Source organism: Silurus aristotelis (genome assembly GCF_946808225.1).
Source record: "Silurus aristotelis genome assembly, chromosome: 20".
Lineage (NCBI taxonomy): Eukaryota > Metazoa > Chordata > Actinopteri > Siluriformes > Siluridae > Silurus > Silurus aristotelis.
In genome coordinates this window covers 14,307,951-14,324,152 of record NC_139593.1, presented here as the reverse complement: position 1 = coordinate 14,324,152, position 16,202 = coordinate 14,307,951, and the positions used below count along the sequence as shown (strand labels likewise).

Sequence of the window (16,202 nt, the reverse complement as noted above, 5' to 3'; positions counted from 1 at the left end):
CACAAATCTGTGCACCTGTGTACACTTCGCTCGTCACATGACAAACTTGTAAACTTTAAACCACCTGCTTTAATTGTACAAGTGGCAGTGAGGTGGCAGTGGTGAAACAGAAAAGAAAGACACGGCCACGTTTTCTATTTTCTTCAAAAACAACAAAAAAATAATGATTGATATAATGCAGAGCATTCATCGACTGTTTTCATTAACAAGATATTTCAATAACTTGAGGTTGAGTATTTGTAGGATTTATATGGAATTATCAGTGTAAGCAGCACGATATTAGATATTGAAAGCAATCCAGCCTGGGTGGAGGTCACAGAATGGTCAAACGTCTCATATTGTTATTCTTCAATAGCTTTAGTAGATTTCTGAGGGTATTTTTCTGCCACTCAAATTTTTAGGTAAGAAGAGAGATTGTATTCAGCAGTGAAGGAATCCCCGTCGCCCATATGTTCTATTTGTTTAATGATAGTAGAATAGCTAAACAGTAATAATGACTGTAAAACACTGTAGAAAGAACATTACTCATAATCTTACATTCCAGTGCTCATGTTAGTTCTCACTCTCTGGTGTTTTGTATTGTTTTAAGGATTATAATCACACTCTTGATATCACCCAAATGAGGATGGGTTCCCCTTTCGAGTCTGGTTCCTCTCAAGGTTTCTTCCTTATAACTTTTAAGGTTTTTATTTCCTTGCCACAGTTGCCATGGCTGCTCATCAGGGATAAATACACATCGTTCACCTTCACTCTTAAACTTCTGTAAAGCTGCTTTGAGACAATGTCTGTTGTGAAAAGTGCTCTGGAAAAACTTGACTTGACCATATGGCATTCCATGGTCAATATGATGTAAAAAATAATAATAATAATAAAAAGAATTCGGTAAAAGATGAAAACAAATCGAACAAAAATATCCATTCTTTTTCCAACACAGGGTTCACGGGGGAACTCTGTGACAAAACCGCACACAAAAATTCTGGATACAATGCCACTCGGCCTACAATGCATATCTTTGAACTGGGGGAGGAAACATTCTCAAAGGGAAAACATGCTAACTCAGAGAATACAGGGCAAAGGCAGAACTCAAACCCGCAACCGCAGAGGTGCGAGGCAAATGTGCTAACCACTAAGTTACCGTTCCTGAGAGATGGGGAAAAAAACAAAGTAATGTCTACTCACTTCAAATCATCTTTCTACATATGCACATCTACTGTATATGTATAAAACAGACATCCAGAAACATTTTGCAAGGGTTTCCAGGTTAAAGCTATAGCGCACAGAAAAAATAAAGCATGGTGGTGTAATTTTTCCAGAGGTGCTACAGTGGACCTAGGCATAGTACTGACATTATATGACATAATGGCATATAATAGTAGTATTATATGGCCTATAAATGCAGTAGGTAGTACTGCAGTACTGACATTGTATGACCATAATGAAAGACATGCTCATATCTATGATGTTACGTGCAAAGTTTGACGTTATTTAAATCCTTTCTCAGTAAGTCCACTCTAATCAGAATTCCAGCTCTCCAGCTTTATACTGCATGTTTTTTCCCCCTACGGATATGATCAGACTCTCTTGGAAGCCAATCATAAAGACATCTTACACCTAGCAATGTAGACCAACAGCATAGACACTGACAGTGGACACTGTTAAATAAGCACAACAAAGCTGCTGTATCTGATTCCCTTATACCGGCGCCACACCTACTAGCATGCCACTACCTTATCAGAGGCAGCGAAAGAATGCCCTAGAATCTGGATGAAGAATCAGATGCTACAAATATAAAGCTCTGAGAACCATGTTGAGACATATTTCTCAAACTCGGACACACTATCCAGATAGTGCTGGATACACTGGAAGGATCACAACTATTTTATTTGCCACAGTGTTTAGACCCCACATGAAGTTCAGGAGTCACGACAGTTTATAACAAACATACACAACAACAAACCAAACACACCTGAAACTGGTGTCGTCTAGTGTGAATATGTGCAACCCACTTTTAGTTTGTTGACATTATTTGGTGCATATTCAACCAGTACTACATGTATTACTAAGACTACACATGTCAAGGCGTAATACTGCACTTTATAGCAAAACTGTGATGAAATGCAACTTAAACTTCCCTCTTTATTTTTTATTTTTTTTTACACTTGAGAAGCTTTAAATCTACACTTGATCACATATTAGGATCAAGTGCAACTTGAACTTTTTTTTTTTTTAGGAAAAAGTGGTAGATATTATTTGTTGCCAACTCAAATATAAAACATTGTATTTTCACGTGTGTTTTTTCACTCCAGAAGTTGTGTGACACACCAGAAACCTATTTCCTCTCAGGAAACGCGTGTCATAGTGCAGCAGCACAGCACACTCTTTGCTTGAAAAGCGCGCGCGCCCCATTTCGACAATGCAACTGTCCATAAAATAGGCTTTATTATTAGTATTATTATTATTATTATTATTACATCACGTTTTAAAAGTATCAATGGAGGCATATTTAGGTATGTCAATTGGGAGCTTTAAATTGGGAAAACATAGAACACGAGCTCTTTTGAAGGACCGAATGAGAGTTTGTTCCGGTTAAAAGGCACGCAACGCACGCGCGAGTTGCGGGGACACGCGCGTGCCGAGTGCATTGGCCAGACAGCAATAGAGAAATACTCACGAGATACGAGATGCGCCGGTCGACAAAAACCGAGTCCCCCATGTCTGAAAATCCACATAGAAGAGGAGTCGAGAAAGAAAAAAAAAAAAGAAAAAAAAAATATATATATAGTAATGATAATAAGAATAAATCAGTTGCAGAAAACTCCGGTGTAGATGAGAAAAGACGATGGAGGATTTGGCATCAGTTGCAGATGGAAACAAAAATATATAAACGAGCTTCTAATAAACGCTCAGGTGCGTCAAAGCCTGGAGACGCGCACGTCAAGGAACCGACTGAGTGCAGAAGCGAGGTTGGAGTCGCTCATCCATTGTGGTCTTATTTCAATTTCCAAAAAAAAAAAAAAAATGGGTGAAAAAAAGATACAGCGATGCTCTGTTTCTGTTTTGCGACCTGTATTGAGTCTTGTGCTTGAGCTGAAGTTCCTCAGATGCACAGCTGAAGTTCCTCAGATGCAGAGGAAGCACTATAGGCGGAGCTCATTACACAAGGGAGTCAAGGAAACATTCTCTTTCTCTCTCTCTCTCTCTCTCTCTCTCTCACACACACACACACACACACACACACACAGTCAAACCTGATGTTAAGCTGGCAAGGTCTTTCCATTCCATACAAAAGAAAACGTAATAACTATCCTTTTTCTAATCCTCGCCATCCACTTCAATAGGAACGCTTGCTCTACACATATGACAGAGGTATAATCCATAAGATAATGCAGATACATGTCGAGAGCTTGGGCTTACACTCGGTGTAAAGAAAAGGTGTGATTTTCGATTGTGATATCAATGTTGGTGCTGGGTTTTGTATCTCGGCAAATACTGATCTCCTGGATTTTCACAAAGAACTGTGTCTAACGTTGGTGAAAAATAAAAAAAACAGCGATTGGTCAATAGTTCTTTGGGCTGTAACTCCAAGGAATGATCTAACAACCTACATAATCGCTCGTTACAAACATGGTGAGCAGAAACACGTCTCAGAGCAAGGCTAAAGTGCCTAAACCTGTAGCCTAAAATACAGCTCGCTAACAATACAGTCCCGAAAAGGTTCCTCACATTTTCAATCCAAATGTAGCATCATATTCAATCAATGAAATATATGAGGCTAGATTAAGAACGAAGGATGAAAATACTTAAAGCCCGGGGACACACACCAAGCTGACGGTCAGCAATGTCGGGGGTGGGGGTTTGAGCGTCGGTCGGCTATAGTTTTTCCGGTGTGCTGCCTGGTGGTCTAGTGGTTAGGATGCGGCGCTCTCACCGCTGCGGTCTGGCTTCGATCCTGGTCAGGGAACCAACCCCAGCCATTAGGGTTGCACAAGCCAGTGCACTCTTAGTGCCGGTCCCAAGCCTGGATAAATGGGGAGGGTTGCGTTAGGAAGGGCATCCAGCGTAAAAACATGTGCCAAATCGAACATGCGGATGATCCGCTGTGGCGACCCCTAATGGGAGAAGCCGAAAGAAAGTCTCGCACCGCTGGCTGTAGTCGGACGGCGTCGACTGGCTATTCAGCTTAGCGAATGCGCGAAGAAATCTGAACTAACAACATTCATTCTTGCCACTTGTCTTTGCGACTAAACAGACATGTTTGTATATTCACAGTACGTACACGCACGGTTTGTTGCGTCATATGCGCCCGCCTAATAATCGTCCCAGTCCTAGTTTGGGTGAGTCGGTGCCCTTGACAGCCTCCGATTTCTGCTCACGTCTGACCCAAGTGGAAGCTTGATGAGGGCTGTTGTAGAACTATCCACCTCAGGATCCAATGTTTTGTGCATTCTGAGATTCCCACAGTGGAAAATCGTGCTTACGGGATGCTCCTATTGTATTCGCTCACCTCTGATGTTTCTCATCGACAAGGCCTGAAGACCCTTCACACACAAGACGTGTTCCTTTTTTTCCCGAGACACGTTCTGTGCAACCTTCGTTGTGTGTGAAATTTCCAGGAGATCGAAAGTTTCTGAAATACTCTCGTCTGGTACCAGCATCCATGCCATGATCCTACTTACAATCTGATGGTTGATGTGAACGTAAACTGAAGCTTTTTTTATCTGTGCGGTTTTATGCGCTGACTCATCTTGTAAACTCGGAATTTTATCACAAAATAAATAAAATGGCAATAAAAAAAAGTCACATGTTGTATATAAACATGAATATGCAAGTCTTCCATGGTGGATTTTTCCTTTGACGCACACACACTGGCATCGGGAACGTTGTTATTGACCGCGATCTTGAGAAATGGCACTTTTTCGTTAATTTCACTACAGGGTGTTGACGAAATGTTTTTTTTCAGAGATCCTTTAATAGAACACAAGGGTGGGGAAGTGTGAGGGGGGAACATAAACAGTGTTTGTGTGTGGATGAGTGTGTGAGAAAGATAAAGTAAGAGATCGAAGGAGAGGAAATATACTAACTTCAACTTCCGTTACTCGAAAAGTCCTGCAGTTTTCATAAAAAAAATGGCTTATTATATATGCGAGATATTTGTATTGGTAAAACTTTTTTCTGCAACTTTTCGAACTTAAAGTCGAAGAACTTATTTGCAATGTCTCAATTAGTTTTACGAACATGTTGCAAAATTGTAAGTAGTCTCTCTTTTTTCGGTTGAAATTAGGGACATGGCATGAATTTCGGGAATTCCAGTCGGAAAAGTTTTTTAATTGCAAGATTTCTGTCGAGTCCTAAAGATTTTCGACTTTCTGCTTGCACTCGGAAACCGAAAGGTTTTGAAAGGTCGCTCTTTTATTGATCGATTGATCTCTCCATCGCAGTATTGCCACACTAGACACTTTATTTCAAATGAAGAAATTCGAATATTTCATTCCCCCCGGTTGTCTTCCAGGTTTTTTCGTCATTTGGAATTCTCGTGAAATCATTAAACCATTATTTTGTACTTGTAATTACCTGGCACGGGCGGTCGAACCAGTGAGTGGCTTTTCTGTTCTGAAGAAGCTCTGTTCTGAAGTGCTTCTCTGGTTGTGCAACTCGGCCGGAGGGTTTTGCAATCTGGACAGCATTACGGGCAAAGAGAGGGAGAGAAAAGAACAACAAGGCTTCTAATAAAAACCCCTCCTCGGAGTTTACAGGTTCGTGTGTATGCAAGTTAATACTAAACATTCGCTCTCTGCTTTAGGGTGGCACGTGCAGGTTTAACGCACGTTTAAAGACTATCGAGGAATACTAATAATAGCTGAAATATACAGAATACAGATGTTTTATATTTTTATTGATTTTCAATGCACTTTTAACAATGGACGTTGTCTCAAAGCAGCTTTGCACAGATACATTTATTAATAAATGAATAAAAGAATGTATGAAGTTTGTTGAAATAATGAGTCCCTAATGAGCAAGCCAGTGGTGACTGTTGTAAGGAAAAACTCCCTAAAATAGCATGAGGAAGAAGATTTCTGATTTGAATGATGTTAAATTTAAAATGGAAAAGATGAAAATGGAAACTTTTTTTTCCCCCTTTAACAACATAGCTGCACGTAAAAACACTGGGACTGTAGACCCGCTCGAATCTTGACAACTAGGGCGATCTGAGATGTTTCCCAATGCTCCTGGCTGATCAAACAAAACATGATAGATATCACAGCATTACACAAGATTTAAGTCTGGAAATGTACAATACCTCGTTGCCAGTCTATGTGTTAGACGAACGTTTAACCGCAATTCATATATTACTGTAGGACCGAGTAAGAAATCAGCCTCCAAGTACATAGCAGCTACAGTATTTCCTCTTTTGTGCTAATATCCATATTTGTTTTTACGTGTATAAGGAATGGACCGGGTTGTATGCTAGCGTGAAAGGAGGGGGCCGCCGTCTCCTAAAATGGAGCTCTGACCGTAGCTGACACAAAAGCCCTCTGCTCCTGGCTTGTGTATATACAGTCAAGAAGGAACTTTCCAGCGCGCCAGATGTGCCGCTTCACAGTAGAGCCACTTATCTCAGCCGCTTACCAGCAGTGATGAAGAATATGTGCTGTAGATTATGAAGGAGAAAATGTGTGCAAATGTTTGGGCAGAGCAGGAATGTTACAGGCTTCAACCAGGAGTTTTGGAAACTTTTTATTTAGTGAGTAATTATCGTCTTCTTGGCGTTGTGTACCAACAACCTGCAGCTATTAATAATTAGTTTCCATTGTAGGATGTGGAATAAAAATAAATGAATTTGAACTTTTTGTAAATCAGCTACAGCTTCATATACATACAATATACACATGATATAGACAAAACTATTAAAACCACTTTTCCAGCTACATGTGGTTCTTCCACAAACTGTTACCACAAATTTGGAGGCACACTGTATAGGATGTCTATGGATGTCCTTTCACTTGAACCAGAAAACCCAAACCTGTTTCACATGGCACTCTGCACAAGCCAACTCTATGAAGATATGCTTTACCTTAGTTGGATTAAAAGATCTTGAGTGGTCTGCTATAGAGCTCTAAACTTGATCCTGTTGAACACCTTTGGGATAAACCGAAATGCTGACTGCCCCAAGACCTCATCACCTTACATCAGTATCTTACTTTACTAATGCCCTTTGTGGCTAAACGAGCACAAATCTCCACAAGCAGATTATTAGAACAGCAAATGGGGCCTAAATGTGGAATTTGATGTTTCAAAAAGCACATAGCTTGTCAGCGTTTGCATTTCAACATGCTTACTTTGGGAACTATTTTCATTGACTGAGCAAAAAAAAAAAAAAGTCTATTAATTTCTTTTTTATAGAACTGATATATAAAAGCCATGTCATACTCACAATTATGCTGTTGTACAGAATAGGAGCATGGTTGTTATTCACTTACAGTTGAATCAAGGTTTCAAATTGCTTTTGTTCGTGTAATATCGCTTGAATAAAAACCTGTCATTTCAATTATAGCCGAAATAACGTTTCAAAAACGGTTTTAAACGAGTTAAACGTTGAATCTTTATGTAACTGTATATTGTTGCATCAGCTGATCTTCACTCTTTCCAAATCGGATCATGTGGAGCACATTGTAAAGGTTAGCGGTCTGGTTCATCCTGGTCCGCTGGGCAGTTTCCTTCAGTCGGCTTTCTAAACGCCGTCTTTGATCTGGATCGCGCTTGTAAATTAGTTCATTCCATTCCGTCTTCCACCAAGTGGATGGCGTTCCTTCGTTTCTATGAGCTAAGCGTTTCCTGCGATACCACAGCCACAGCCTAGCTGTGAATAATCAACGCCAGCCAAAACAGACAAGAAACAAGAACATAAAGCCTTGCCCAAATCTTTTTCTCTCTGTCTGTACTTCCTCTCAGGCACTTTAAGCTCCACCAAGATTGAAGGAAACAAAGACAAATCTATTTTATATATATATATATTATATAAGTGCAGTAAGTGAAGAGAATGGCCAGTGAGTGATCTCAGCACTGGGGAATGTGCTCTCAGCCACTTCTTGGTGGGTGAAAGGGGGAAAGTGGGATTTTATTGCACGGCTCAAACCTGACATCCTTGAGGCTGAGGCGATCAGACTGTTCTCCACTGCTTAGCAGAAGAAGAAAAAAACACGAAAAGAGTCAAGAGTGTTTATGTGCACATGTATGTAAACAGAATTGGGACAACAGCGATCGCAACATCCGAATGGCTCAAAACAAGGAATGTCTGTAAATGAATAGAGCTCGAGTTTCTGTTCTTTAAATGGAGGCCGCATTTCTTCAAGACACACTGATTTATTGCTTAACAGATGGCTTATTCAAACACATGGTTTCAAATTGTAGTCCTTATGGGATCTTTAATATTTTATTCGCCACAATATATTTTCCAGAGTACAGAAAGTCAAACATGTGGGTTTGACAAAAACAGCTGGTGCTCTAATAACATTTGGAAGACATTTCGTATATCTGGAGTAAACCTCCACAACCCGGTGTCATATTTTTAATGTAGGTGACATTATTTAAAAGGGGTTACTGAGCACGATATATATATATATATATATATATATATATATATATATATATATATATATATATATATATATATATATATATATATATATATATTTTGTGTTCATAAAATGGCTTAGGATGGTCAATTGTCCCAAACAGCTTTGCATTTCAGGGTCCATCAGTAAACAACTGTTATCCTCCACAATGATAAAACTATAATGAATGAATATTCTGTGTTACTCAGCTGAGGACAGGGCTACAAATGTGCAGAAATCAGCAACTCATAACCCAGACGAGCTGGAATTCACAAACCTGTGCTCAGAAAAATGTACAGTAGCTTCCAAGCTCTTCGACAGTGAAGAAAAAATGTAATAAATATGCATGTTGTTTAAATTGCATATTGCATATTTATTGGCTGAGAAGTGGTAAACCAATTCTAAACCAAAAGAAATCTACAGACTAAACTGATTTAATATTAAAATATTTCATACTGTAATAATTTTACCTAATACATAAGATACGAAACTAGCCACAAATCCTAACCCTTAGTCAAGGGAATTATTATCCATTTGCAAATACTTAACGAAATAAGCATATTGATCGCTTCAATTCCATCTGACCAAGAAGCATTTCACCTCATCCCATAGAGGTTTAAATCAAACAAAACATATCATTCATTCCTCTTTTTCCCCCAACAGCACTGCTTTGTTTCTTTAACAGTGTTAGCTTTAATCCGACTGGCTACCCGTGTAACTGTTAGCCTCCAGTAAAACTAACAAAGTTTCAGATATGATCTCACCACTGAATTTGCACCTTCCTCATCCCCAACCCATCGAAAAACGTCATCTTTGCTCCCCTTAGTTTAAAGCACGTGGTGTGTTTATTGTAAACGTCAGCGCTGTTTATGGGAACTCACCAGCATGTTTAACACTTACCCTCTGTAACATTGTCTACAAATGAATTCATGCTGTTACAAATGAACAAATCTAATTGTTTTGCTTGATTTTTTTGTAGTGTGTTCTCTACAAAAAATGTTTTTTTAACAATCCTGCTTATACATGCTTTGAACCTAATAACAAACTGTTTACAATACATATGGCCAATATTTTGTGGTCACCTGACCATCCAATCCGTATATGTGAGCCTTTTTCAGACTAATGCCACATTGATTTCCCATAGACTCTTGTTGGGAAAGGAATGGAATTGAAGTGGAGAGAACTAAATGAAACGGAGTCGAATAGGATAGGATAGGATAGGATAGGATAGGATAGGATAGGATAGGATAGGATAGGATAGGATAGGATAGGATAGGATAGGATGGAATGGGATAGGGTAGGATACAATGGGATAGGATAGGATAGGATAGGATAGGATGGAATGGGATAGGGTAGGATACAATGGGATAGGATAGGATAGGATAGGATAGGATAGGATAGGATAGGATAGGATAGGATAGGATAGGATGGGATACAATGGGATAGGATAGGATAGGATAGGATAGGATAGGATAGGATAGGATAGGATAGGATAGAATGGGATAGGGTAGGATAGGATAGAATAGGATAGGGTAGGATACAATGGGATCGGATAGGATAGGATAGGATAGGATAGGATAGGATAGGATAGGATAGGACAGGACAGGATTGGATAGGATAGGATGGGATAGGATAGGATAGTATAGGATAGGATAGGATAGGATAGGATAGGATAGAATGGGATAGGGTAGGATAGGATAGGATAGAATAGGATAGGATAGGGTAGGATACAATGGGATAGGATAGGATAGGATAGGATAGGATAGGATAGGATAGGATAGGATACAATGGGATAGGATGGGATACAGTTGGATAGGATAGGATAGGATAGGATAGGATAGGATAGGATAGGATAGGATAGGATAGGATAGGATAGGATACAATGGGATAGGATGGGATAGGATAGGATGGAATGGGATAGGGTAGGATACAATGGGATGGGATAGGATGGGATAGGATAGGATAGGATAGGATAGGATAGGATAGGATAGGATAGGATAGGGTAAGTTAGACTAGGATAGGGTAGGATAGGGTAGGGTAGGATACAATGGGATAGGATAGGATAGGATAGGATAGGATAGGATAGGATAGGATAGGATAGGATGGGATAGGATAGGATGGAATGGGATAGGGTAGGATACAATGGGATGGGATAGGATAGGATAGGATAGGATAGGATAGGATAGGATAGGATAGGATAGGATAGGATAGGATAATTGGAAAGGAATGGACAAACAATAAATATAGTATGCACCAAAATATACAGTACTAAAATGAAAAGAAGAAGAATATTACCTTGTCATCTGTGAGTTTATTTCTCCTGAAAGAAATTAACACACTATTAGCGTGTTGATTTACCACGGTATGCGTAATGTAAGTGATCGAAGTGTGCACCGTCTCTCTGTAGACAGATTGTTCATATCGTTCATGCAGTTACTTAAACAGATCCCAGAACAGAGGTTGCTGCAGACTCCTGCAAAAGGAGACGATAATGTAGGCACAGTTCTTGGCGGATCTTCTCAATTGAACACTCTACTTTAACAATCCCCACTAGTAGGCATCAGGTGGTGTAAGACCGGGAAACAGGACCGGTAAAGGAAGTGAATACAGCGTGAAATGATTGGTCGTGGAAAGTTTTCCTGCAGCATGGTTAGAGATTCTTGAACAGGCTGGTCGCCCCATCCTGTCGATACCACGGCCTATTCGTGTGAAGGCACGATCACGACCACTTCCACATGAGCGGAAATGATGCTATAAATTAATAAATTAATTAAAACTATAAATATTTTTTTTCTCTGTCGAAAGACCCATTTCCAAAAACAGCACAACACATAATGTACATTGAACATACCTGTATAATTTTGCTGTAATTAAGTTAAACAAAGAGGTGAAAGGTGCTGGAATTCAGTGTTTCTGGGGACATTTTGGTATTGTATGTCCAGAGACAGACAGACAGACAGACAGACAGACAGACAGACAGACAGACAGACAGACAGACAGACAGACAGACAGACAGACAGACAGACAGAATTAAAGCATGAAATTGGCTATTGTTCAGTCACCATCAATTTGTACTCTTTCAGTCCACTTTAAACTTGAGTCTGCAATGAACACTGCTTGATATGGGATGCTTAATGAGACCTTGAAGATCACTGTATGGTGCTTTTTCTGTGAAAATCTGTCGTGACTGGCCTGAAGTGGAGACCGCCTGTTACTATGCCACCCACGAATCTATTTCACAAGCCGCACTCTGCTGCCATGGCAATAATATTTATCCACCGTCGCTAATGAAGATTGAACGTTTAGATCTTTTACAATTTATTTGAATAGTAAGCAAGAATGCCTAATCTGACATATGAATTTTTCAATATTTTTTTAAGCAGGGTTTAATTACATTATAGTTAAAGTTTGTGCTCTTTTATAATAAAACACATGAAATCCTACTGTAAAAGTACTGTATTTATATAATCAGTAGTTTTTACTGGATAAATCACTCGGAACAATTGCAGGGTTTTTTTTTGCTGAAATTTTAGCCCAGAATTTATCAAAGCAGTTTACATAAATTCGTAATAATGTGGGCATTATGATTAGATTTCATTAGAATTTATTATGAATGAATTTTCCCAGAAAAGATTCAAGCACAAATCACAACCTGTGTCATGCAAATCATTAGGAAACAAAGAATTGCTAATTTTGTCTAGTTATCGTACCCTATGCTTCTATTCACTCATTCATATTAAAGCATGTTATTCAGGAACTATCATGAATTATTCAGCAACCAACTGTAAAATAAAGAGTATGCGATATAGCCAAAAGTATACGGACACCTGACCAGCACTTCTAGATGTGATTCTTCTTCAAACCGTCACAAAATTTGATGCGCACAACACTAGAGAACATCTTTGTATGGTGTTGCTTTACAGTTTACCTTCCCTGAATGAAGCCTAATCCTGTTCCAATACGACAACGTGCACACAGCGAGCCCCTTGAAGACATGGTTAATGAAAGTGAAAGAAGAACGCGAATTTCCTGCACACATCCGCGACCTCAACTGCACTGAATACCTGTGGACTTCACCACAGACATGCAGTCTCTCTAATGTTCTCACGTATGTTCTCGTGGCTGAATGCACAACACAAATCCTGACAGCCAAAAATCTATTGGAATGCCTTCCCAAAATATTAGTATAAAGGTATTAAAAGAGCAAAAAAGGGAATTAATTCTGGAATAAGGTGCTCAATAAGGACATATGAATGTGATAGTGAGGTAGACAATGTATATCTTTACATGAGTGAGAACTGACTTAATGATGCATCAGTATCACATCACAACACAGTGCCAACTCTTAAGAAAGAAAAATAAAAAAAAAACAAATAATGGCATAAAAATCGCATAACCAGGGCCATGTTAGAGATGCCCAAGGCAACCCGATGCTTTCTAATGGCTAGAGGGGGAATTACAAAAGGTCAGTGGGAGGAGGTGTGTCTTAAACAAAAACGTTTTACGGCATGCCAGAGTTTCTCTCTCTCAATCTCTCTCTCTTTCTCTTTCTCAGTCTCTCTCACACACACACACACACACACACACACACACACACACACACACACACACACACACACACACACACACACACACACACACACTGAGTGTTTACACTGGAGTGTTTAGAGTATTCAGACCCATGCTATTCCTTTTTTTAGTCAGGAATGAATAATTGGGCAAGGTCGCACACTTTTATTGTTCCTTTACATTGTATTTCCAAAGCAATGGAATCTCAAACACTTGAAGATGTATTTTCAGCCATCTAACTGCATTTTTGTGATTTAAAATGTAATCTATTGATTCCTGTACATAGACAGATTTTCCTCTTTTTTCTTGTCACTGAGGACGAATTTCTATGTAATGTATTTCAATAGGAGGTATTTTTGCCACTGTATGCCAGCGACGCTGTATTGTTTTTTATTTTATTTTATTGGGGTTTTTTTTTTCATTGTTTGTTATTGTTTTTTTGTAATCTTCAAGCATCATCATTTTATTTTTATTGATTATTTATATTTAATTATTTATTATTTATATTTAATTATTTTTATTTTCATTATTTATTTTATTGATTTTTTTATCTTCAAGCACCATCACTATTTCTTTTATATGCGGTAAGCTACTCGCTACTATAAACCATCGTCCGTGGTTTCTTCCAGTCTAAATACTGTAAATATATACTCCCGGGTTAATTAATGAGACTGCGTTAATTAGAGACACACATTTATTACAGTATAACCTTAACCCTTACCCATATTTCCAGTGGATGAAGGCAGTTGTGCAGAGTGACACGGAAAAATAAGGAAAATCGTGTCCATGAAGACGAATCAATAGATTAAAGTTTGTGACTAAATCACGAAATGCCTTGAGACTGTGTTGGTATTTGATCAGAAACCAGCCCTGGACTTCCGGTCTACGTCTTTCCGAGAACGGAAAGACATAATTAGTCAGTGCCCCAGATTTAGATATTAACAACATTTAAGTATTGACAACGTAATGGAAGGAGCAACTATAGAGAAAAGGGAAAGACACACTAAAAAAACACTACAAAAAAACTACTCATACATAATTGGAAATAATTAGCGCGAGCGGCGATGGAGAACATGGGGAAGAGCATTAGCCTGGTGAAGATTCTCAACAAGATTGGGGACTTTCGACAAAACAGCCACAAGCATTACAGGATGTAATAAAAGAACTGAACAAATCTAATCAAAGAATCGAAGAGGCTGAAAATAGAATAGATGAAGAACCGAATTCAAAACACGGCAGAAGTGCGGGAAGAGATGCTACGGCTAACGTTACAAATTAAAGCCAGGCTAAATAACAAGAAGGGTCGAGCCAGGTGGTTAAACATCAGGATATATTGCGGCCAAAAAAAGAGCTATCAAGAAGCTAAAAAGGCGCTGAGGGAACACAAAATTAAATTTCATACGCGATTCACGGCCAGGTTTAAGGTGTTCTATGCTGAAGGCACGGTTCTTTACAACTCCGTGTAAGAGGCAACGACTGATACTCACCTTAACCTCCTCAATGATTGAGCACGTTCAGCTTCTGACCTGGCGAAAGATCGGCGAGAGGTCCGGTGCACCTGCTCGCGCACACCCATCTTATAAAGACAAACTTTGACGTTTTTTAACGTTTACAAACAGACGATTAGTGAGTATATAGAGATATCCTTTTAATGGGATTAAATTGATGTTGATGAAAAAACTCTGATGCTCTTCTCTGAGGCACTTTCATTGTCATCTTATCTTTTTTTTATTTTAAGTTCCCTTTCCCAATTCGAAAAAAATATATAATTTTAAGTGTAAAATGTGCAGAAAGGAAAGACGAACAATTTCTAGGACGATTTGTCTTTAAGTACATGGACCCTCAGTGCACTGCAAGCATAGGAGGTTTATCCCATGGAGCAAATTTGTCATCATTGCTCATTTCAGGGTCATTATGCTGTGACCCCTTACGTAGAAGTCTTGATTTTACTCCAATTTAGTTCTGGTTATTCTTTGTTAAGTTCATGTTCATTGCTAATTCAGAAGGGGACGCTAATCGACGGCTGCTATACGAGTTTGAGGATGAAAATGAGTAGTTCTATAAATAAAGCATCATATAATGTAAACAGTTTACTCAATCCTGTGAAAAAAAAGGAAGATTCTGACTTAACTTGAAAAAAAGAAAATAGGGATCGCATTGCTTCAAGAGACCCATCTCAATGTAACGGAGCATAATAAATGCAATCGAATGGGGTTTAAAAACATTTTCTCTGCTTCGTTTAAATCTGGACATTTTAGAGGAGTTGCCGTTTTAATCTCTAATAAGAGATTAAAGGGCAGAGTGGGCAGATACATAATGATAAGAGGTAGAGTGGATGGGCACCTTAATCACTATTCTTAATGTCGATGCCCCTCCAAGTAATAAATGTTCTTTAATAAGACTTTGATCGATCTAATTGCATCTGAATCACAAGGCATTTTATTGACCGGGGGGGATTAATGTTTTATTAGACCCTAAATTAGATTCTTCGAATCCTTCCACTGAACGAGCGAGCCTATTGAGGACACAGATAAATACAATTTTAAAAGAAATAGGTTTGATTGGTGTATGGAGAGACTTAGATCCAAGAACAAAGAGACTATACATATTATTCAAACCCTCATACACCCTATTCAAGAATTTATTTCTTTTCTGCGTTTGGAAAAGACAAATTCAGAATTTCATAAATTGCAACAGGGGATTAATCGATATTTCTGATCATGCTTTAGCACGTTTTCTAAATCTACAGAATAAACTGAAAACCACTTTTTGGAGATTAAACTCTAGCATCCTGAATAATAGAGCGATTAAGGACTTATTATTAGCAACTTATAGTAGAACTAGTTCAGCATGTGGAGAAGAATGGTCAAGTCAAGAAGTTTTTATTGTCATTTCAACTATATACAGCTGATGCAGTACACAGTGAAATGAGACCATGTTCCTTCAGAACCCTGGTGCTACATAAAACAACATAAAGCTACATCACAGAAAAACACAGAGTTGACAACTAAAGTAAGTACA

General features: G+C 38.7%; 1 protein-coding gene across 3 annotated transcripts in view; it reads right to left on the bottom strand.

Annotated features, from left to right (window-relative positions):
* The window catches only part of LOC310715689 (rho GTPase-activating protein 6), a 144,825-nt gene that overhangs the window by 67,935 nt on the left and 60,688 nt on the right, over window positions 1-16,202 (bottom strand). Inside the window, exon 1 of one of the 3 annotated variants that reach the window (XM_083522302.1) lies at window positions 2,672-3,199. The exons of the other annotated variants lie outside the window; for them this stretch is intronic. Within the exon in view, the coding sequence (XP_083378428.1) occupies window positions 2,672-2,713 (42 nt within the window). The 5' untranslated portion in view covers window positions 2,714-3,199. Of the gene's footprint in view, window positions 1-2,671; window positions 3,200-16,202 lie in introns of those variants that run through there. 3 annotated transcript variants of the gene reach the window in all.